The sequence below is a fragment of the Anopheles marshallii genome, chromosome 2, assembly GCF_943734725.1.
Source record: "Anopheles marshallii chromosome 2, idAnoMarsDA_429_01, whole genome shotgun sequence".
Classification (NCBI taxonomy): domain Eukaryota; kingdom Metazoa; phylum Arthropoda; class Insecta; order Diptera; family Culicidae; genus Anopheles; species Anopheles marshallii.
The window spans coordinates 57780249-57803669 of NC_071326.1; the positions used below are offsets into that span (position 1 = coordinate 57780249).

General features: G+C 39.0%; 6 protein-coding genes across 6 annotated transcripts; 3 read left to right on the top strand and 3 right to left on the bottom strand.

The window, feature by feature from the left end:
• The first annotated feature begins 761 nt into the window (after positions 1–761).
• LOC128709988 (anoctamin-4) lies at positions 762–13153 on the top strand. The gene is made up of 12 exons (XM_053805026.1): positions 762–1331; positions 4616–5139; positions 5468–5867; positions 7070–7375; positions 7437–8390; positions 8483–8647; positions 8712–9025; positions 9094–9233; positions 9316–9521; positions 12275–12380; positions 12452–12820; positions 13035–13153. The coding sequence occupies exons 1-12, from the start codon at positions 762–764 to the stop codon at positions 13151–13153; spliced, it is 4173 nt and encodes a 1390-aa protein (XP_053661001.1).
• Positions 13154–13810: 657 nt separating this feature from the next.
• Positions 13811–14878, bottom strand: LOC128707964 (tubulin polyglutamylase complex subunit 2). Its single transcript, XM_053802921.1, is given in 3 exon segments — positions 13811–14400; positions 14459–14626; positions 14686–14878. Coding segments are annotated over 3 exon segments (951 nt in total).
• A 1727-nt stretch (positions 14879–16605) lies between these two features.
• LOC128706724 (alpha-endosulfine) lies at positions 16606–17140 on the top strand. Its single transcript, XM_053801667.1, has 2 exons — positions 16606–16677; positions 16823–17140. Exons 1-2 carry the CDS (start codon positions 16606–16608, stop codon positions 17138–17140), a joined length of 390 nt encoding a protein of 129 aa, XP_053657642.1.
• A 1477-nt stretch (positions 17141–18617) lies between these two features.
• Positions 18618–19409, bottom strand: LOC128718228 (viral IAP-associated factor homolog). Its single transcript, XM_053811893.1, has 2 exons — positions 19404–19409; positions 18618–19310 (listed from the first exon to the last, which is right to left on the bottom strand). Exons 1-2 carry the CDS (start codon positions 19407–19409, stop codon positions 18618–18620), a joined length of 699 nt encoding a protein of 232 aa, XP_053667868.1.
• Positions 19410–20128: 719 nt separating this feature from the next.
• LOC128706704 (protein crossbronx homolog) lies at positions 20129–21052 on the top strand. Its single transcript, XM_053801645.1, has 4 exons — positions 20129–20196; positions 20268–20332; positions 20429–20532; positions 20603–21052. The coding sequence occupies exons 1-4, from the start codon at positions 20129–20131 to the stop codon at positions 21050–21052; spliced, it is 687 nt and encodes a 228-aa protein (XP_053657620.1).
• Positions 21053–21346: 294 nt separating this feature from the next.
• On the bottom strand, positions 21347–23172 carry LOC128708360 (enolase-binding protein). Its single transcript, XM_053803335.1, has 5 exons — positions 23047–23172; positions 22702–22977; positions 22301–22603; positions 21740–21904; positions 21347–21682 (listed from the first exon to the last, which is right to left on the bottom strand). The coding sequence occupies exons 1-5, from the start codon at positions 23170–23172 to the stop codon at positions 21347–21349; spliced, it is 1206 nt and encodes a 401-aa protein (XP_053659310.1).
• Positions 23173–23421: the final 249 nt, after the last annotated feature.

Genomic DNA, 23421 nt, shown 5'->3' on the forward strand with positions numbered 1-23421 from the left:
ATTGATTTGAAATCAGCGGCTGGAACGGTTCCGGAGAAAGTTGTTGAAGAATGAGGAAGATCCATTACGACATCGAGTAATGTTTCCGTGCCGACATGCAACCGAACACATTTATGAAGCCACGCTGATTGAAGGTGTCTTCAGTTGCATGACGTTGGTCAAACCAAGTATACGTTCCTGCTTAGTTTCAGTTAACATTTAATGTTTACAATTCAATAGTGACTAATAGTGACAACCGATAGTGAAATTCACTGATAAAATACATAATATCAGTTGTGCCAAATACAATACAACATGTGTAAAGTATACTGCGGTTAGTGGAGTTAACTATAGCTTTATTGTTAACTTATCCATCGTCGATAATGCACTATTGGGAACATAGAAGTGGTTGCAACTTGCTAGTTGCTAACGTAAAATAGCTGTAATTATTATTCCAATGTTATAAGCAGCTAAGAATCGTAAGGAAAAAAATTTTACAGTACATATGCTCACATGCAGTAAAAATCGCAGATGACCGTTCACCGATCGATAGATTGTAAATGATTTAAGCAGTAAATGCATTCGCTCCGCCCCGCTACGTGAATAACGAGGGTGATTGGAGCGAAGAAGACGACGTTTACGAAGACAAGTGAACCATTTCTAAACATGTACGAGCAGTGTTGTGCCAGTATTATTTACCGTATGATTCTATCGGACGTTAATTTAAAAAAGTGCGGTTGGAAATGTAAACAGAGGAATCAAATAGCACGGTTTCACTTGGAATGAACGAACAAAGATCACGGAGCTGCAGAGAGTCACGTGCTTTTACCTACCTCTCTCCCAAATCTGCGTGCGAATGTAACACATTATTGCACATGAGACAGATATGTAGCTGTTCTAGCAATGCAATAGCTGTAGTATCAAATAGTGCAAAAGAACGAGCTTCAAACTGCATCAAAACAAAGCAACGTTGGAACAAACGAAACGATTCGTCCTCTTCCAACGGTTACGCACTTATCTCCAATTCTACTGAAAGTCGATCTTTTGATTCAGTATCTTCTCGTATGGCTACCAACAATTTTGAGGAAATTCATAAGAATTTAAAACTACACGTTGATGCTCATTTAGACATACCATTGCCGAACTTTATTGTGCAACAGGAACAACCGTGCAACGAACATACTAAAACAGAAAAACTGACGATAGGTTCTAGGACAATACATTCCAGTCCTATTGGGAAACCGCGAGGTCGCCGATACAGTCAGGACTCATGTGCTCACGTTTATGAACGACTCTGCGTAGCTGCTTTCGATAGAAACGGAACAGTTAACGATAGTTGTCAAAATGTCAAGGTAAGGAAACAAAATATATAAAGGAGTATCCAATAAAAGTATGGAATTGCAGGATCTCGGGCCCGGCTGCACTTACGAGAAAACAAATGTTGCAATATTGGAATTTTTGCAATATACAATTGTAAAGATTCATTATTTCTTATTTTTAAACCAACCATTTTAAAATTATTACCCTCATTAAATCAATATATATCCAATATCAATAGAACCAAAATGCTAAGGTACCGTTTTGGATCCAATTACGGACATTTAAAGCATCTTTGCACATTTTTTCATCACACCTCAATACTTAAAACATCGTCAGTATGGTTCACAAATTAAACATTATCTATTCTAAACACACAACTATCTCGTTTTTAACTTACCACCGTCCAAATAGACATAAAGAGGCATGTTATGCCTTTCCGCGATTCTGGTTACATTCTTACTCCTTCACTTCCTTCCGTCAATCTTTCAAACGAAACAGAATCTTACAGAATTACTACACCAACTATTGTGTTTTTTTTCTGTGAGTCTATAAGCAATTACAATTTATTTCGATTGTAAAATGATAAAGTCATTGATAATTATCTCAAAAGCGGATTATGATGTACTCCGATGCAGCTAGAACAGAGTAAAGAACATTAATGATGAATTAACATTAAAGTCGTTTTAAAGCAAAACTGTTCAGAAAGCCTTGAGTGGTGAGCTGAGCGGTAGAGACAGATGAAAAATTTTTATTTATTAGAATATAAATATAAATTAGAACGAATATTTGGGAAAAATTTGAAATTTGACATATACAAACTTCAATTCCACATACAAAATTACATGAATTGTCAAAATTTTGGGATTCGCGTATCTCGAACTCGCGTAACTCGAGTGTCGCGTAACTCGGGAAAAAACTGTATTTTGAATGAGCACATTAGTTCGTTTAACACATTTTCAATTTTTTTCGAAAGTTTAAAAAATTATCAAATGCTTTAAACAAATTTACATGCAAAGCTTTATGATTATCCTTCATGCTAAAATAATTTTTATTTTGGGAACTTGATGAAGATCCTTGGGAGGAGCCAATATCATTGTTTCAAAGTTTTGCTCTTAAAAAATAACGGTATCCACCATTAAACATAGCGAATTTAACGTAAAAAAATCCCTTTTACGTACATGGTGTATTGTACCTACAATGGTAGTATTGTTACTGTTGTGGTGGTATCATGTACCAATAGTGGTGCTATTTTTTGTTCATCACTTTATCCCGAACACTTTGCCTAAGCAATTAGGCAATGATCCAGATTCGTTCTTCATCTTCCGTAGGACGGGTGTGCATTTTTTTCCTAAATCTTGACGTCAATTTTTCCTTCAAATGGCAAGAAATGCAAGACTGTTACATCCCGTAAATCCAATCCCGTCCACTGATTTGTTTATTACGTAATCCTAGTTATCTGCTATTGTCGCTTCATTTTGTTGACATGAGCTATTGCTACTACGAAAACTATAGGAACATGCCAATTGTTTGGTACCAATAGCGCCACTATGGCTCAAATAGCGTTTATTTGCAAAAATCAATATTTTTTAGCATATTTATGAAGATTTCATATGATTTTATTGCTTTTAGTTATAGCCGTGTTAGTTATAGCCTTAAGATAAAGGTGAGTTTCTTTACGACATCTTAAGAAATTCTGCATGATCTTGCAGCCTGTTTGCAAAAGTTCAATATTTAAGCCATTTTAGCACAAAATAAGGCCATTTGTGTTTTAAACGAATCATAGACAACCACATATTACGTATTACTATAAATATCTCAATTACGTTTGGTTTGTCGTGGGGATGGCATTTTATTCCACTACTACCCATATTGCTACTAGCACCAAATAGTGGTACGCTTACCCTAGTGCCATTTAAAATTATTTTGCACACAAAATGTTGTCAAATAGGAACACAATTTAAAAAAAAAACTTTTTATTATAGCAAAAATCACCTTCTTTATTGGCAACAACAACCTGAAGTGGTAGGTCTAGAGGCCTATTATTCCTGGCTTTCTGTGACTTTATTTGCCCGTAGCTGGATAATCAGTACTGCGTACGGGGAATTAGATTTTGGTCCGGTTCGTTCGTGTGAAGACCGGCACCGCTACCATCATGCCACTGGGCCGCCCGAACAAAAGTCACCCATTTGTACTAATTCTTAGTGAATCCGCAACCAAATATGTCAGAAATCCCCACATAAACTCCCACATAAACGGGAACGAACATAACCGCCAGCTCATTCAATACAAAAATTACTCAGTTCCAAAACGATCGGTTGAATGAGCTCAATCCAATTCAAGAGTGCAAAAATAGAGAAGAACGATAGAATCTTGGCGAACGATCTCCGTGCTAAGCTCGCATATATAGTTTGGGATAAAATAGTTGTTTTGAAGTTGAATATGATTGATTTTTTACTAGTTTCACTTTTTTATCTCCAAATGGATGTACCAAAAATATTAGTGATGCGAAAATTGTTTTCTTATATTTACACAAATTGATGCAATTACCAGTATTTAACGAGATCGGAATAAATTATCTATGTTTAATTTATGAATGCAAAAAGGCCGAGCTAAATATCCTATTTAATTTATGTTCATATTATTTGTCGAAATTTAACAATCATAGAACATTTTTCAAATATCTTATTTTTTTGCATTTCAAAAATGGTAATGGTAAACGTAACATTATTATTCTGCAGTTGATTACTAAATAGTATCGCATCAAGGAAATTCGCAGTCTTTTGGAAAGTGTTCTTAATTTACAAGCAATGCTACAAAATACGTCGTTGAAATCCTCTTTGTAGGAAGAAAAGAGAAAAAAAAATTCGAGGTAAAGTACATATTATAATATCTACGCAGGGTGTGTTAGTACGCTACTAGCGCAACCAGCAACATTCGATGAAAAGTGTGATGTGGTACGCAATAGTTTGATTTATTTAAAAACAGGCCTGACGTAATCACTACCAATACATTCAATTTATATCTTACTATAGATTCATTGCATTGCAGTGAACTGCATTTACAGTGTTATAGTTCAATTCTTTCCGAGATTATCGATTTTCGATAGCATAGCAAGATAATCCTGCAACCCCAAATTACGAGTAATTGGTTTTCATTCGAGCATAAGGATACATTCCCACTTGAATTTTCCGGAGCCAAAACGCAACCAACACTGGATTTCCAACCTACGTGCACCAATACTTTCGTGTATTGGTTCAATACTTTCATACACATAACGTATTTACTATGTGCAATTTTGATTGTTTTTCACCCTCAGCAGATGACCCACCAACATCAAGTACTCATGCGACATAGCACGGACAACTTAAGATCTATTAATAACCAGGGCACCTCCGCTCCCGGAGGCCTCTATAACAAACGTGAAAGAGTCGAAATGGCTGCGGTTGGCGTTGGGTCAGGAGATGGCACCGAACAGACCAATCAAGGGAAGTCAAAATATTTCATGCATCGCATGACGGCCCAAGACTTAGGAAGTGGTAACGATCAATCTTCCTCTCAAGATAGTACAGCCTCGCCGAGCTCCACAACTCTGCCGAAGTCGGTGGATGTTGTGGCAGAAACTGACACACTCTCCACAAATGGTTACACGGCAATGGTGAATGGTAGTGTTTCGAATGCAAGTCCAAAGGGTACAAACTTCATTGATAAATTACCTCCCCTAGAAGATATAATGGAGAGCCCGTTGCTAAAGACACCGGTAGAGAAGTGGCTCCAAACAGAGGATCGTCTGTCTCGCGAAGAAATTGTTCCATCATATGGCGCAGAGGAGCCTAGCCGTAGGTAAAATAGGCACTTTCTCTTTCTGAACTGTAGGTTTAAAATTATGCACTATTTCATGATATATTCATATCCGAAATGTAAGGTGAACAATGTCTCCTAATTTTCATATTTATTTAATTTCAAGAGGAATAATTTGTATTAGCTTATTTGCTTAGTAAGTGAATCTAACATTATGTTATTTCTATCACTTGATTATTTTGAGCATCATTCCTTTGTGGTATTATTTCCTGTGTGCAAAATACAAATCAATTAATAAGTTTAACTGCACAATTAATTGGCATTATTATTAGTGTGTTATCGTATTAATATTATTGCAATACATATCCAGTCCCGACCTTTACAGCAATCTCTTTGGTCCGAAGATTAGTGCCAGTGAAAACATTCCTGGCACTCCAATGGATACACCGGACATCGTTTCAGAGTTCAACAAAAGTTTCAATTCTAGCACAACGAGCATCATCAACGAACGCCGACGATCGTCCTCTAAGTTGCTCGGTCTGGCTACCGACCGTGATCCTGCCACAATCTGTGGCATAGTAACGGGAACGCACAGCCCGCTGGGTGATCATCCAATTTGCGGAACAGCTCAGGCTGGTCAAAATGTGGGTGGTACTAGCGTAGATAAAAATAATTCTCTTAGTAAGAGTAGCCTGCGAAATCTGCTCAAACTACGCAAGGCTTCAGACCAGTCACAAGACACACGGCGCTCCAGTCAGCAGGATAAAGAGGTAAGATTTTACAGTGTATTTTCTAATAATTATTACAATCATAAGACGTCATTTATGCCTCGTGAATAATTACCTTAAATTAATCATAACTGCTGCCCTTACATCAATAGAAATACACATAAAGAATCAGTCGAAGAAATGTAGAAGGCTATTATTAGAAACTGACTATTGCGTTCCGCACGAAAAGTGCACAAACGCCTTTTCCCAGTAGTCCATACAAACTTCTGGCACTCCACTCGTATTCCCGCATCGCACACGATAAAAATAGAAAAGAATAGTGTATACAAAATGTTAATGAATAATGTATGTAAGACATGTTAACGAATAATTGTACAAATAAGATTGAATTATAGTTAGTAACTACATAAATTTCATTGGTTATATTATACTCGGCGCAATGTAGACTCTCTGCTTCTTTGAACAACTTCTTCTTTATCGGCACAACAACCTCAAGAGGCCTGCCATTGCTAACTTTCTTTGACTTAATTTACACGTAGTTAGATAGTCAGTCTTGCGTACGGATTTACTGCAATTTTGTACAACATCTCAAGATTTTTCGTAAGCTTCACGTAAGAAATGATAACGACCTGCTAGGTCAGGGAGCCCCCTGCCATAGGAACAAATTATGCTTTAAGTTAGAAAGCTTAAGTTTTAAGACGACATCTGCCAAAAAATCCAGGTATCACCGTACTGTCAATGACCAAATTTACACCAGAGGTATCTCCGGGTATCCCGCAGATTTTTTATGGCAAACACAAATTTTTAATCTTGAAGTTGTAATAACTTCGTTTGCATAGGAAATCAAAATTGGAACAAAACTGTTGTCATTGATTTTCTTTCCCATGGTAAAGCAATGATACTTTTAAAAATTCATTTACCATGATTTTTGTGTAAGAAAACCCGACTTTTTCACAGGCTTCATTCGTATTAAAATTCATGGTTTTCACGCATTTTCCTAGTAATTGCATTAAACACGAAGTTCTGCTTTTGAGTTTCAAATTTGAAAATTGAAATAGTAATTTTCTGTTTCTTTTCTAAAAATTGCCTGCTAAATTTTTTTTTTACATTTTCTTAAGATAAATGAAAACAAGTAGTTACCGCATTGCAATAAAAAGTTGCTTAAGTTTAAAAATGGAAATAATCGATTTTTAAAGCATTTAAACAAATGTTGGTTCTGAGCAATCCCTGTTCTGCATTTGCAGGGACTGGATCCTGAGTCGCTTATGTTTCGCGATGGACGTCGAAAGATTGATATGGTGCTATGCTACGAGGAGGATGATCAGGGTGTAATGACCGAGTTGGATGCTTTAAAACGCCATCAACGTAAACTGTTCCAGGAAAATCTCATTCGTGAGGGACTTGAATTTGAGGTGGAGGATAAAGCACAAGCCTTCGATGGTAAAACGTACTTTGTCAAAATTCACATTCCTTGGCGGACGGAGTCGCGCTATGCGGAAGTGATGAATTTGAAGTTGCCGGTGAAAAGATTCATTACGATCAGTGTTAAGGTCTGTGAGGCTGCCTGAAATTGCAAATGTGAGCTTCAACTTTTCATCTTTTATCGTACAGGAGGAAGAAACAGCACTACGTCGACAACAGAATAAAATTCTAAACTACTGGAACCGATTGATGTCTATGACCGAGTACAACCATGGACGCATTGAGAAGGAACCCTCTTTCTATTCGGCTACATCGAATGGAAATCCGGAGGAACAGTTCATCGTGAAGGATCGTTGTACTTCCTATACAAGCGCCCAGCGAAGTCTGATCGTGATGCAAATTCTTATGAGAACGCGGTTCGACGAAACGGAGAAGGTAAACAACGTGGGGATTCGCCGGTTACTCAACGATGGCTCCTATCTGGCCTGTTTTCCTTTGCACGAGGGTCGTTACGACAAAGACCATTCGTCTGGAGCACTGTTTGATCGACGGCTGCTATATCTGGAATGGGCCCGCCCAATCAAATGGTACAAGAAACAGCCACTTTGTCTCGTGCGCAAGTATTTTGGAGACAAAATTGCACTGTACTTTTGCTGGCTTGGATTCTACACCAAAATGCTCTACGCACCGGCTATAGTTGGACTGTTCTGTTTCTTGTACGGACTCGCGTCAATGGACTCGAGCGATAACATTCCCACCAAAGAAATCTGCGACGAGAACGGACCTGGAAAAACTATATTATGTCCACTGTGTGATCGAGCGTGTAGCTATCAGCAACTTCATGAGTCTTGTTTCTTTGCCCAGCTTACATATCTGTTTGACAATCCATCCACCGTGTTCTTTGCGATCTTCATGTCCTTTTGGGCAACCACGTTTCTGGAGCTTTGGAAACGAAAGCAATCGGTTTTGGTGTGGGAATGGGATCTGCAGAACATCGAAAACGAAGAAGATATGCGACCAGAGTTCGAAACAACTGTCAAAACGTTCCGCATCAATCCGGTTACGCGCGAGAAAGAACCATACATGCCAACGTGGACCCGAGCTGTGCGTTTCATTGCCACATCTAGTGCCGTTTTATTCATGGTAAGTGGTGAGCAAGAAGCTAATCTAGTTGCCCATTGCATAACGTTTTAGTTTCAAAATATTTGTTTTATACTTCTCTTCTAATTTGGCAGATTTCTGTCGTTCTTGGTGCTGTTCTGGGAACCATTATCTATAGAATTTCACTAGTTTCGGTCATCTACAGCGGAGGAGGATCATTCTTTAGAACGCATGCGAAACTGTTTACTACTATGACCGCGGCGCTAATCAATCTTATTATCATCATGCTACTCACCCGGGTGTGTATGTAAATGGTTAAGACGCAACAGACCAATACCAATTAATACTCTTAATACTACACAGATATATCATAAGTTAGCCCTTTATCTAACGAACATGGAAAATCCACGGACGCAGACAGAGTACGAAGATTCATACACGGTTAAAATATTCGTGTTTGAGTTCATGAACTTTTACAGTTCTTTAATCTACATAGCGTTTTTTAAAGGACGCTTCTACGACTATCCCGGTGATGATGTAGCGAGAAAAAGCGAGTTCCTTCGGCTAAAGGGCGATATTTGTGATCCGGCCGGATGTCTTAGTGAATTGTGCATTCAACTAGCTATAATCATGGTTGGCAAGCAGTGCTGGAACAACTTCATGGAATATTTTTTCCCGTAAGTGCTTGAAAATTACCAATACACTGAATATGTGAATGTCACTGACCTGTAACTTCCTCCTTTAGTGCCTTTTACAATTGGTGGCGTCAGCGGAAACACAAACAGCTTACAAAGGACGAAACACATTTGCATATGGCATGGGAGCAAGACTATCATTTGCAAGATCCCGGCAGACTAGCTCTATTTGACGAGTATTTGGAAATGAGTAAGTGGTTCTTTTCCTACGCGTAGCACAATTTTTATGTAACGCTTATCGCATTTCGTTCGTACGTTTTGCATTCATAAAGTCGTTCAATATGGATTTGTGACGCTGTTCGTAGCTGCATTCCCATTGGCACCATTATTTGCGCTGTTGAACAATATTGCAGAAATAAGGCTAGACGCATATAAAATGGTAACGCAATCAAGACGACCGTTGGCTGAACGCGTTCAAGACATTGGTGCTTGGTATGGCATACTGAAAATAATAACATACACTGCTGTTGTATCAAATGTAAGTAACTAGCTATCGTATAAAGAAAATTCAAGGGTGTCTCACATCAAATTGCATCACGGCAAAATCGTTGTAGGAAAATTACCCATTTTCTATTTTTCTCTTCAAATGTTCAGTAGACATAGTTTAAAGTTGATTGCTTACACTCGTTGATACACTCGTGCTACACACTCAATGTGGTCTCAATGTCATGGATGATGTGATCCCTTCAAGATGATCCCAGCCCCAGCAACTTCCCGGGGCTACTGTAATCCACCGCCAAGCACAAGTTTAATATTCCATAGGAAATAAGAAAGTAAAAGTTTCTAAAGTTTGTTAATAAATACATGATTAGGCATGTGATTTGCTCACAAGGCCAACACAGTGAGCCGGTCACTACTACCGAAATGTAAATCTATCTACCTCCAGGAGTATGTTACGACCGTTATGGCAATTGAATATTTGCTTTTAAAAACGCTGATTAGTATTTTTTAACCCATTATTACAGTGAACGTACGTACTTTGTCGAAATTCACATTCCTTGGCGGACGGAGTCGCGCTATGCAGAAGTGATGAATTTGAAGCTGCCGGTGAAAAGATTCATTACGATCAGTGTTAAGGTCTGTGAGGCTGCCTGAAATTGCAAATGTGAGCTTCAACTTTTCATCTTTTATCGTACAGGAGGAAGAAACAGCACTACGTCGACAACAGAATAAAATTCTAAACTACTGGAACCGATTGATGTCTATGACCGAGTACAACCGAGTGTGGTAGCTGGTTAACTATTTTCAACTATTTTCAACGATTTTATTAAACTATTTTAGCTTGTTACGGAAAAGAGAGCCTTTCTGCCTTCACCTTTTAATCGCCTTTCCTTCACGGGATCGGCTAGTATCCCTTGACCAAAATCTAGCTTAGGCCGGATCGAACCCGACTTCATACTGATCGACGTCAACTACACCATCTACCGTGAGAATGTTGCAACATTCGTTCAGCCCTTAATATGTAGTAACTTGTCTACAGAAGGTTTCCTGTTTTCTTTGTTGAAGTGATACGAGAACCCTAAAATCTTCTGCTGTCATCTAACGTCGTGCCACTATTCAAATGTTGTTATGGAGTGGAACGAAGCCTTCGTAGACACAGAACATGAATACTCCCAACGCATAGGAACTGTGAACTTCCGTACAGAAGAAGCTGTAACCAGATTTTGTATAAACCTGATCAGCAGAGTTAAGGATCATGGTTAGGTGGTGCGTATTGAATTGAAATTAAATTACATAAATTTGTCAAAAGCTTACGTAGTGATATACGGGTGGCCGAAAATGATGGACGAAACAACGTAAATTGTAACTGTTGGAGTTGCTACTGGCGATTCTAACTGGCGACGAGGGTTACAAGAGAAACCACGGCTCAAATCGTATAAACATTATGAACAACGATGATGCAGGAACAGCAGCAAGCATTCATAAATCAGCAGGAGAAACTGATGTGCTTGCTGACCTGATAAAGGATATTTTGTTCAACCCGGATGAGTGAGTAACCTTCGAAGGTTGGTTTTCGCGATTCGAAGACCTGTTAGAGTTGGAAGTTGGAAGGAAGACCTGCGAAGAAGTTGGATGGTGCCGCTAAAGTTCGCTTATAGATACGGAAGCTGGGGATGGCCGAGCATGAACGGGGAAGTGGGAAAGCTGCAAATAAAAGGTACAAATGTTTGCAATTGCGCAATGAGAAAATAGAGGATTACGACAGAAGACTACGTAGTGTTTTCCTGCCGTGTCAATAAGAGCGTAATAGAAGCTAAACTGGCGGTTCTTTCGGAAGAACAGCTGAAGTGCTATAGAAGGCATGTTTGTAGTCTGCAAGACGACAAAAACAGTGGAATACGGTTGCGACTTCTGAGCCGTATAAGGATAAGCTGAATGAGGAATGTCAGAGGCTAATGAGTTTGGAAAAGGACTCTGTCAAGTTCGAAAAAGTGCATCACCAAGTAAACGTGGTGAGCGACGGTTTGTTCCAAAGAAAAGAAGTTTTGTCAAGCCTGCAGTCGTGACTACTAAAGGGCAACTAAAGTGTTGGCTTTGCGGTGTAAAACACTATGCGCAGAAGTGCAAATACGGTGGATGCGGTTGTAAAAAAATTATCTTTATGGTCACAAGGAAGGTTTCTGTGATTCTACGGCACGTTATGCGACTCAAGCAAAGAATGCCCAAATCAAAACTGTATTAGTGAATTCCCTTGGTTACATATGCTGGACTGAATCCAGCATATATTAAGGCAAAAACGGCGTCCGGGGAGCATTTAAAAACCGAGAGCGAGTTCCAAGCTTAAATGAAGCTACAACAGCAGTGTAAGCAGTGTCAATTTACAATCGAGTAAGCTCGCGAGATAAGTTCGCGGAGTTCAACTATTTTTTAACTAATGAGATGGGGTGCTGCAAGCGGTTTAAGGTGAAGTTAGTGCTAAAAGAAGGAGCAGTTGCAGCCTTCCGTTCGAGGAGACATGTGGCGTATGCGATATCGCGTAAGGGAAGGTTTGAAACTGTATCCAGTGTCACCTCTTATCTTATCGTTATCTTAGTTAAATCCTAACTGATAGTGTTGCAATTTGATGTTGGACAAAGGTTATGAATATGAATTTTGAGTATGAATTACTTTCGCATTGTATTTTCTGCATTTTAAAATTTATTAGATTTAGCATGAGAAATCATTTTAAAAAAGTACAAATTTTATTGTTGTATTGAATGCCTTTCACTTCATTTGTTTCTTTTTTAACAGGCTTTCGTTATTGCTTACACTAGTGACTTCATTCCCCGAATGGTTTACAAGTATGTTTATTCACCACAATTTTCCTTGCATGGATATATTGAGCATTCACTATCAAGTAAGTTATTAATGTTAGTTCTACAATTACGCTCAATCAACAACAGACATGATCTACTCCTATCCCGCTAGCTTTCAACACTTCTGATTACAAAGAAGAATGGGGTACCAAGACGGAATCGGACCCAGATACCTGCCAGTACCGGGGTTATCGCAACGGTCCAGAAGCTGATGAACAATACGGACTAAGTCCACATTACTGGCACGTGTTTGCAGCGCGCTTGGCGTTCGTCGTTATATTCGAACATATTGTGTTCGTTTTGACCGGTATTATGCAATTCATTATTCCCGATATACCGATCGAAGTTAAGACGCAAATGCAACGCGAACAGCTCTTAGCGAAAGAAGCCAAATATCAACATGGATTGAAAAAATCACGCGAAACCGACTACGAGGATATTTTACACACTCTTCGCGAACAAAGCAACAACAGTAGGCAAGGTAAGTAAGCCGAAACATGTAAGTCAAAACATAAAACCAGATATAATATATATATTTATTAAAATATTAGAGTGATGTTAAAGTTACTTTTTGCGCTTATGTTTACAAGTTTTTATTGTTTGCTAGATATCTATTCAATTATTGAAACGTTTCAAATAATTGTTAAGTATGTAAAGCCTCCCATAATAAATTATGTTATATTATCTAAAAACAGGAATGCGGGGCAGTTGGGCGCGACGTTTAAGTAGGCTCAGCGATGGACTCGATGCTCATGTAGAAGTTCCAAATCGACCAAGGCACTCGTTAGAATCCACTGTTTGGGAAGTTACCTAGCATTAGCTACTAGTGCTGTATGTCCGGATGAAGCTCACTGGTACAACAGACGAAGGCAACGTACAAATCTACGCTATACAATGTATTTAAAATAAATAATGCTCGCAGAACGGGGTCGAATTATAGGCATAATTTCTTTTGGCAAAATTATGTTATTATGTTGTGCTAAGCTGTGTAATATTATTTTTAACGAGTTTGTAATTTACACTTCAATTACAATTTACGTAAAACATGATTGAAAATTATGCTTATTCGACACTTAATCGCCAAACTTAGGAGTTTTGAGTTCAGTAGAAATGACCATTACTATATGGTCACACTGTTAGTGTTTGCCAAACTCTATCTGACGACAGCGTTAACTATACCATGAACACCGTTTTTGACACCGTCAATTAGTATGATATAATGGAAAAATTTTTGGCCAATAAAAACCAAAAAAAATTGCTTGTAAAAATTATAAATTACTGTCGAAAAAGTAGTAAAGTATGAAAGAATGTACAAGGAAACTCGTAAACGGTATTTTTCCAATCGCATGTTCGTTTTGTTAGTATTCGTGTGACTAGGTACGCACAAAGTTATCAAGTTCAAATTCCTTGTAATAAGCCTTAAATCGGGCAGTTTTAGACACACATAATATATACGCATGTTACAATATTACTAATTGTTCAACCGCATCTTTTGTGTTTGACGCGAGCACCGTAACTTCGTCCGAAACACGCCAGGATCCAGGACGTTGTATGGTGGGTTTTCATTGATGCACACAATATTCTTCAATCTACGGTTATCATTTTTCTCTAACAAGTGGGGCGCTAGCAGTAGAAATAGCTGCTCAGTCCATGCCGGCAAACCACAGCTAGAAAAGCATAGTTCCCAGTACGGTAAGCCCAGATGTGCGATACTCATTCGCAAATACTCGGTGAATGATTCGGCAAGAAATTGCCACCGTAACGAGTTGGTTTCAAGCAGAAAAATTTTAGGACTAGAGCTTTCAGGTGTTTCATAAACTAGACATACTTTAGCTAGGTTCGCAATCGTGCTGAGCTCAAAAATTTTGCTTCTCGAGTTTAAATTAAGATGATCCAGATGGCCTGTACTCATATCAACATAGTTGGACTGACGGATTATGGGCGGAACTGTGAGGGTCGTGTTTGGGCTGACGGTTAATATAGTATCAATGTTATCCCTCACAAGTGTTATTTGTATTAGATGGGGAAAATGTATGTGACCGACACGTCGAATGTCGTTAGCTATAAAGGTTGTAACATATTAGTATAAACGATATCTTTAAGGCAAGCATTTACTTACGGGAATATTGGTAGCTCCAGTAGAAATTAAATCCATCCGTCGAAAGGTAAAACCGTTTCATATCATCAGGCAAATACACATTATGTCGTGATTCCCAAGCTGTAACTTGTGCTTTCTCACAAGGCAATCTTTTTTCCAACGTTACGTTCGTTATTCTTGGAATATTGTCTACAAGTAAAATCAATGAATCGCGACATCATTTATTTACACTATACCGAAATACTCACTTAGCACTTTAGCTAAACCCAACGAAAGATTCTCGTAAAACATATCTTCCGTATCATTTCCGATTTTGAGGCTAGCCATCTTGCACAAAAACAGGCTGTGAATATTAACAAACTGTGAAAACACGTCCGTTGCTAAGGCGAGATAAACAGGGAGGCATCGCAATGTTTGTTACAAACGCACATTGCAAAGCATACTATTTCCATAGCTATTTCCACTCTTTCACATTCGTATTGCAGCCTAAATATTAACTTTAGCTTCGCGTTACTTTTGCAATGGAAATTTACATAAACATTTTGTTGTTCAAATGTTTTTCACATCTCGTTTAAATCAGATCTCGTGTTTTCTTTCACGAGTTTAATGATTTTAGCTTTGGTTTGGCAATTTCGAACATTTTGCTTGAAAATTAAAACTAAACACCGTATTTTCTTTGATTACTTTTGCATGATTCAATGCGTAATTTTAACAATTTTATCGATATTTTCGAAAATTACGTACCAACAATCTTTACTTTTATATTACGTTGTACGGAAGACGTCTTTGAATTAAACCTAGTAAATAGAAGAGTATCAAATAAAAAAAACTCGTTGCAACATTTGGAATGTTCATGTTCGAAAACGCATGCAGCCCAAATTGCAATTTCGAATTACTTCGGCATCTTCTCGGGTATTGCGTTTATGCTTGAATCGGAGAGTTCTATTCTTCGCCACATTTGTTGTGAATTTTTCTAGGAACAACTATAGCTTCTTTTCTCGAAACTTTTTGTGTTGAATGTTGTTACAAATATTGTTGAGAATTGCAAAACAAGATATCTTACATCTGTACGCAAACTGCTACTACAATCGATTCACAATTAGCAATCGGTTCCATCCTTGGTTGGCAACAGCAAACATATTTCGGAATCTTTTCGAGGCCGTAAAAAACGCAACGCTAGACAACTAGAACAAGAGTGCGAACAAAAAGTTACGAGACGGCAAGCAGTACTGCGGTTTTGCTATTATATTTTAACACGGTCGCTGATTGTGTTCCGCTGTGTAAAGTAGACAAAGAAACTGTGCGAAACGGATTGTTATTCTACCGTGCAAACACGATCATAGTGTAAGTAATGTGCTGGGCAAACCTAACGTACCAGTATGCGAAAGAAGCAAGCTTACGGCATCCATATCGTATGTGTCCTCCATTGTGATTTCGTTCGCGTCCTGCGTGCCTATCCGTTTGATGGGAATGTGTTGAAGAATACAGAAGTAGACGGACTGTATGTGAAACGTTGAGCTTGTACCTTTAGTTGAATATAGGATTATCATAGTCTTTATTACGCATTGAAACATTTTGTAAAACATAAAAGAGAAAAAAACGGCGTCTGCTTGAAATGCCTGCACTCTGTTATGCTTAGCCATGGTCATACGTCTTCAAAAACACACCGATAAGAAAATAATGTTTTGTTGTACAGTACAATATAAACTGCGTTTTTTTAAACCAATTAAAACAGTGTTTATAATTATACACCGGGTAACAACATGCAGGAATATATGCATGTCCAAAGCGGCAGCTAATTGAACCTTTCAATAACGTCATAAAGCTACCGGTTCAAGGATATCCATTTTCAATGCCTAAGCATTAGGGTGCCGTACACTGGACATTACGCAGCGCTTGATCGAAGCATCTTTACAAGGATACAATTCCACCCTAAACAAGTTGAAACAAGTTGTTCTGGTTAACTGTTTACTCACTTAGCTTAGCATTGCTTAGCGCAACTTTGCAGCATCATTTAGCTTGTGTCATTTTAAGCTATTTCATTGTGTATGTTAGTATGATGGTATACAATTAATAGTAACAATTTGCTTTTGCATCTGTTTCAGCCATCATCAGTAAAGAACACATATTCGATCGAATTATCTATATCCACAAATAATCACACAACCATGAGCGCCGAAGAAAGCACAGAACAGCAGACAACTATTGCTGAAGTAGCTGAAGATCAGCAATTCGAGGATGTGAGTAGGAAAAGAGATTTTTTAATTTTATCTGGTCAATACTTGCCTTTTGGTCCTTTGAACCGTATTATGTTCTCTGAGTGCCTAAAGTGTACTTTTCGTAGCCCAATCGTTTGATCGTTATCCTGCTTAAATTCCGTTGCAGAATCCTCAGGAGCAGCAACAGTCTGTCAGCGAACTGGAGAAACAAGAGGAAGAAAAAATGAAGGCTAAATACGGCTCAAACGTTGGAATGGGTGGCCCACGTGGCTTGGGCGGCCATTCAGCGTTCCTGCAAAAACGTCTTCAGAAAGGTCAGAAGTATTTTGATTCTGGCGATTATCAGATGGCTAAGCAGAAGGGAGGTGGTGTGAAGCAGGTGTTTGCAAACAAAGTTCCCACGGGCGAAGCGATACCGACTCCTGAAACGGTTCCAGTGCGGAAAACCTCCATTATTCAGACCTGCAACAAGTTTCAAAGTTAAGAATTCAGCCGTGTTTCCAGTGATCACGGATCTATTGAGGGGGAGCTGGTACTGTTAGAAGAGCAACATAGTTTTAATGCATCCCTATTCTTCATATGATGTCTTCTTTAATCTTGGTGTCGGTCGTTTGTCAATGTTTTTTTTTCAGAGAATAATAATATTAATAATATTATTTAACCATTTTGCTAGCTGCTTTATGTATTGATATGTCAAATTACTACGTTCGTTACGTGTCTCATTTTGTGAGGTGATGAATCATTAAAAAAAATCTTCGATAGGCACGACAGCTGTTCTTATGTAAGGAAATATAAAAAAAAATCAAATGGCATAATATTACTAAACCGATCCGACTCACAGTTTGCTAAACAAAAAGGATAGTTACATTATATTGTTTTCTCTAATGGAGCAAAACAGTGTAGGTTCCAACTATTGGACCAGGGATTCGATAGGGTCGTTTTTTGCTTTTACTCCTTTCCATTTTCGTAACGATTAGCTCCCCCGATTTGGATGCGTTATTGGTAAATATATGTTTATTAATTGGTAATGTACTTGTAATCAGTAGTAAATAGTTGACGAGAATATTGTGAAGCAGATTAACACGAACAGCATAACATGGTATGGTGGCTAGAATGTTTGCTGTATGTTCTGATCAACTGAATGTATGCTAGGGTGTACCGAGTGTAAGTAAGCTAGCAAGAAAAAAACGTCGTGCCAGGTGCCGCCACCAAATCACCACAGTCCAGTCGTGAGCAAGCTCCCCAGAATAAAAGATTGCAGCAGAGTGTCGGCTATGTGTAGGAAAAAAAATCTTACGTGTAGGAGTAGAATTGAACGATTGGGCCTGGAATAAATCTACAACGATTACATATTCATTGGCGTAGACTTTTTTAATGCAAATGCATGGAGCATTAGTTTGTGGGCAGGGAGAAATGGCAAGAATGGGATTTCGTTTCGTAATGAATGACACGAATAAAAACTGATGGTAGCAAGTATGTTGTTAAGCAATCTGACTATATCGATAAATTGTTGAAGATGTAAAATTCATCAGTATGTCGGAGGTAACGATATCAAACAAACAAAATTTTAGAATATTTCGGTTCAACAGTGTTGCGTTTGTTTAACTCATTCCAGTGATTGGCAAAATCGGTTTCTTATAAATAGTAATCGTATTTTTTTTATTTTTAACTCATACAGTTACAGTTAGCTGACTAGTTGCTTAACTGTGAATCGAACTTCATTTGTAATCACAATTAGGTAATGATAGATGTAAAATTATATATCCAGTTGTTATGAATGCATTTAAAAAGTTATTGTATATTACGAGTTTTTTTTTTCTTGCATGAATTCTGCATTTAGAACAAGAAATATCAATTGCTTCACATAAACATAAATGCTTATGGTGTTTATTGTCAATAAATAGCAGATTGCTTTATTAGATTTTGTAGAAAAAAGCCGACATGTTTTAACGTCTCAACTCCTACCAATCGTTATTGTCCGACAGTTCTGCAAACATTTTGTCTTTAATCTTCCGTGACTCCCGTGGATCTTCCTTAATTTGGCTTTCAATTGCTTTGGTTTGCCCGAGCATATATTCCAACTCATCACATGCAAGATTTGGTCCACCAAGTTCCACTGTCCCAATGAATTGTTTCTTCAGCTGGCCTTCGAAGTAAACGAATATGGTCGGGACGTTCCGTTCCGGGTAGTTTGCAATACACGTGGTAGCGATTGCACGGACAAACTTTGTCATCGGAAAAGCGATAGCCAGCTGTGTTAGGTGCTGGTTGATCAACGCACAGAACGGCACACCTCGGCTATAAAGGTGTAACACCACGTAGATGCCTTCGCCTGCTTTTGTCACTTCTTCGACGTAGTCCTGGCCCGAAATTTCGCGTACCGTGCCAAAACGTGCCTTGGTAGCGGCCGCCTGCATTTCCGCGATGCGCTTTTGTCGATACTGTTGCAGCACTTCCTCGTCCTCCGAGTCCTCCAACTCATCCAGCTCATCTAGTTCGAGCTGGGATAAATCTTTCCCGTTCTGCTTTTTCGCAATGGTGCTTTCGATCATACCAATGATTTCATCTTCGGTAATTTCTTTTTCTTTGGGCTTTTGTGGTATAATGCCCTTGGTGCGGAGAATATCATTCCACTCGGTATCTTCGTTGGGATCCTAAAATGAACAGATGCAACAAACGAGGTCAGTGATCCAATGAGCATTTTGCCATAGTTTTGCTACCATAAATGGTCTGTTTTCTTAACTTGCCTGCATATCTGAAGAGTAGCTAATGCAAGATTTTAGTGTAGTTGAATGTTCAGTAAATACAGTTATTACACTTATGTTTCTATTTGGCGTATTTGTTTTCCCTTTTGAACACGACTACTTGCGGTCAGAAAAGCGCTACTTTTAGCTAGACCCACTATAAAAAGTCAGCGATGCATGCGGGACACACGATATATTGTGAGTCAACCAACGTGATTTTGACGGGAGATTATTTATCTTTTTCTTTTGGCAGCTTGATTCTGTCATTTCAGAGATTCTGGGCAAATATTAATAGCACTCATCAGTATAATGAAAAGTCCATAAAATGGCTAACAAGTTTTCCAAAATCATCAAGTGCCATCGTTCATCAAGTGAAATGTTGAAACTGTTTTAAAGCGTTGTCATCCATGCGATTTTTAAATGCTCTTCTCAATGTTTACGATAATATATCAGCATAATGTGCATGTGTGTGTTCACGTTTGCTGAAAAGCAAACGTCAAAGGATTTTATGAGCATTCAGCAATCAGATGTTTGTTTTGATTATATTTTTAAGCGCGTTAGGTTGTTCACGAACTTTTCATTATGATATAGTACAATGAGTGCTTGTAGCTCGAAGAAAGGCAACGAAAGTACAAATTGAACCCCCGTGCAGTCATTAAGCAGCCGCGAAACAGTTTCAGCGATAGTTTAGTAAAACTGCTCTCGTGCCACTTTGCTTTGTAAGCGCGATGACACTGGACGCGCACGATAAGCTTTTGGAAACAGTCCTACAAGAGTACAAAATTTTAGCCGAATAGTGAGTAATCCGTAGAATATTTGTCCGTTCGACACATTCTTACCATTCATTTCATCGAAATTTTCTTCCAGCGAAAGACTTCAAAGTGAAGATCTTGGTGGTATTTACGTAACTCCTTCGTTCGAAAATCCCTTCCGTAAGTGATTACAAACTTCCGCGTGTAGATTTTTTATTGTTAAATATGCAACCAGAAGAGTACTACTTACAATATTTTGTTTTGCTATCGTTCCAGTTTGGTTTGGCGTTATATTTGTGCGATGTGGAGTGTACAAAGATGGAGTATTCCGGTTTACCATAACTTTTCCGAACCGATTCCCTAACGACAGTACCGTTCCAGTAAGTATCACTTTAGCTCTACATAGCGTGATTTTGAAAAGAGTATAAAATATTTATTATTGTTCTGCAGGTCGTAACGTTTCAAAGCGATGTGTTTCATCCACTAATCAATCCCAACGACGGAGTACTTGACCTTTCGGAAGCGTTTCCCAAATGGCAATATGGTGATAATCACATCTGGCAAATGTTGAAATTTGTACAGTCCGTCCTCCAAAATTTGGACAGCCACACGATACGTACGGATCACTTGGCTAATAACGAAGCGTACGAATTGCTGTTGGAAAATCGTACCGATTTTCTGATACGAGTCGAGCAATGTGTAGATGAAAGCCAGCAAAAACTGTACGAACTGCCCGCACATCCGGATCGGTTCTATATAAGTTTCGATCGATTCAACCCGGACGTTCATGGACCAGCACTACAGTCAATGAAAGAAAACAGAGGACCGGAAGTGACGACACCCCCATCGTCTGGCCTATCATGGGTACGAAAAGGTGTATATCAGCCTCTTAGCAAATAATGGGTTACCTTCTCAATTGGCTCTGTTTGTTGACCAACAAACATGATATCTGGTATGGAAAGAATGGAGAAGAGCGTAGTTAAATAATTTTATTGTTTTATTCCAACGTTAAATACACTCGGCGAGTCACAGAATTTTTTGGTAAACTACTTACTAATACTTGTGAATGCTGCAAAGAATGTGCTAATAAAACGCGTAACGCACTACAAAGTTTTTTTTTAACACAATCTTAATGCTCGACGATTATTGTGCCACGGCTTATGGCTAACCGTGCGCATGCAAAAAAAAAAAACGTTACGTTCGACTGTACTTGCCGAGATGCAATCGTTTTGCGCGACGGTTTGCAATAACTCGTCTAATGATATCGATGATCGCAACTCCAAGGACGGAGAAAAATAAAACTGCAGCGCCAATGGCTACACTGCGGAATCCAGGATACGCTTGCCCGAAGTCCAATTCGCTGATATGAATGTGAATGTTTTCTGGCTTCGCCACGATACCCTTGTCCACAATGCTATTGCCTTCGTTGACGATGGGCAGTACTGACGGTAAGGCGGGTGGCTGAGAATCGTATAAGTTAACCGGCAGAGCATATTCTACGTGTGTCTCTGTAAGCTTGGTTTCAATCATCTAAAATTATAAAATTCGATTAACTACAATTCAAATAAATCTAGACCGCAACCTTACCGCAGCTTCAATCGACAATAAAGATTTCGACCAACCGTAACCTTCCTCGTCAGTGTAGACGGTGACCAGTTTGGCGCGGAATTCGCGATAGTCCCGTCCTTCTGACCCTACGACGGTAATGTTAATAGTGGAATAAGGGCTCATGTAACGAATGGCATTAATGGTCTGTAAGAAACAAGAAAAATACAGTTAGATTATTTTATCTCGTCGACAATAATTAAAACACACTTAATTTATGGCGATTGTGGTAGTTAATGTACGTCAATGACGTTTAAAAACATAATTGCATCGAATTATATTGTAGTTTTATAATCCTGTTCAAATAGTAGCACATTTTCGCTTCTCATAATACCGTTTCTTCGATTCTATAGCTTAGCAAATTTGGTATGATCAAATCGATATCAGTACACCAGCTGGTGGTAAAACCATAAGCGTTTTACCACCTTCCTAGGAACATCCCTCGTAGATAAGGAGATAAATCGGACCGATGAGCATACGACAACTAGAATGACACATACACCGACTGCATGACACACATTATCAGACACATAGTTAACCTACCTTAAAAACTCTGCTGTAGTATGTCTCCCCTGCGACTAGCTTGTAGGTTTCCGTTTTACCGCGGAACACTGACAGCTTCACGCCATGCGTCACGGTCGACGGTAGGACGTACTCTATACGTGTATCCGCCAGATAAGAAATATCCTGATCGACGTACTTGTATGCTGGTTCGCGGTTTTTTAAAGTTGCATAGGCTAAAATCGGTGTACCAAGATGGGTGGAGTTTTTCCATTTTTTGTACACCAAATCACGCAGTTCGTATCGCTCCGGGAACTTCTCGGCCAGCAGCAGAATTGATCCTTCCTATGTGGTAGCAACAGTGAACCAAACACGTGATTTACATGATTTACAACGCGAGATCGAGATAGACCGAGAGAAGTATGTTCTTGCAATACACTTACCACTGCACCGCTATCAGTAGCACACGATTTAGTCGTTACGTCATAACTGCAATATTCGGCGAAATCTTCGTCCCCAGCGCCTTTGCCTAGGTAGCGACTGGAAGATCCTAACTCGGCTAGATTGCCAAAGTTTCCCACTGGTATCCATAGTAGCACTTCGGTTGTTTCATTACCACACAGATTCTCGACCGTACGATCGCTGTACTCGTTACTGAGCGACTTCACACCGATACTGAGCAAGGACGAGTTGGTGCCGCAAATTTCACTCAATAAGGACTGCAAGCACATTCGTACAAGTGTACTGAAGGACAGATTGAATCTTGCATTAGTTCACAAGCTGCTTACCTTAACGTTAACTTCTAGTCTGCTATTCACCAGAAACTTGCTGTTCTCGTTGGAGCACGTTGTCAAATCGATGTTAGAGAGAAGCACCGTAGCAGTCAGCAGGTACAAGGCGTTACCTAAGGCCATCGTGAATACGGATGGATGGATTTAACGGACCCGATCTTGTTCCGTATTGTAGCGAATGGATTCTTGTGACTGACTGACTAGGTCCGCACCTCGAATCGATACGCGAACTACAAAAAATATACACCCCACCGCTGAAATAAGCCAGCCGCTCGTGCGGTAATTCGTGTACGAAGGGTAGGTGGTAAATGGCGCACCGTTATCTGTCCGTAGCGCACGAACGGATCTAGCGAACTTTCTTACTACAAACCG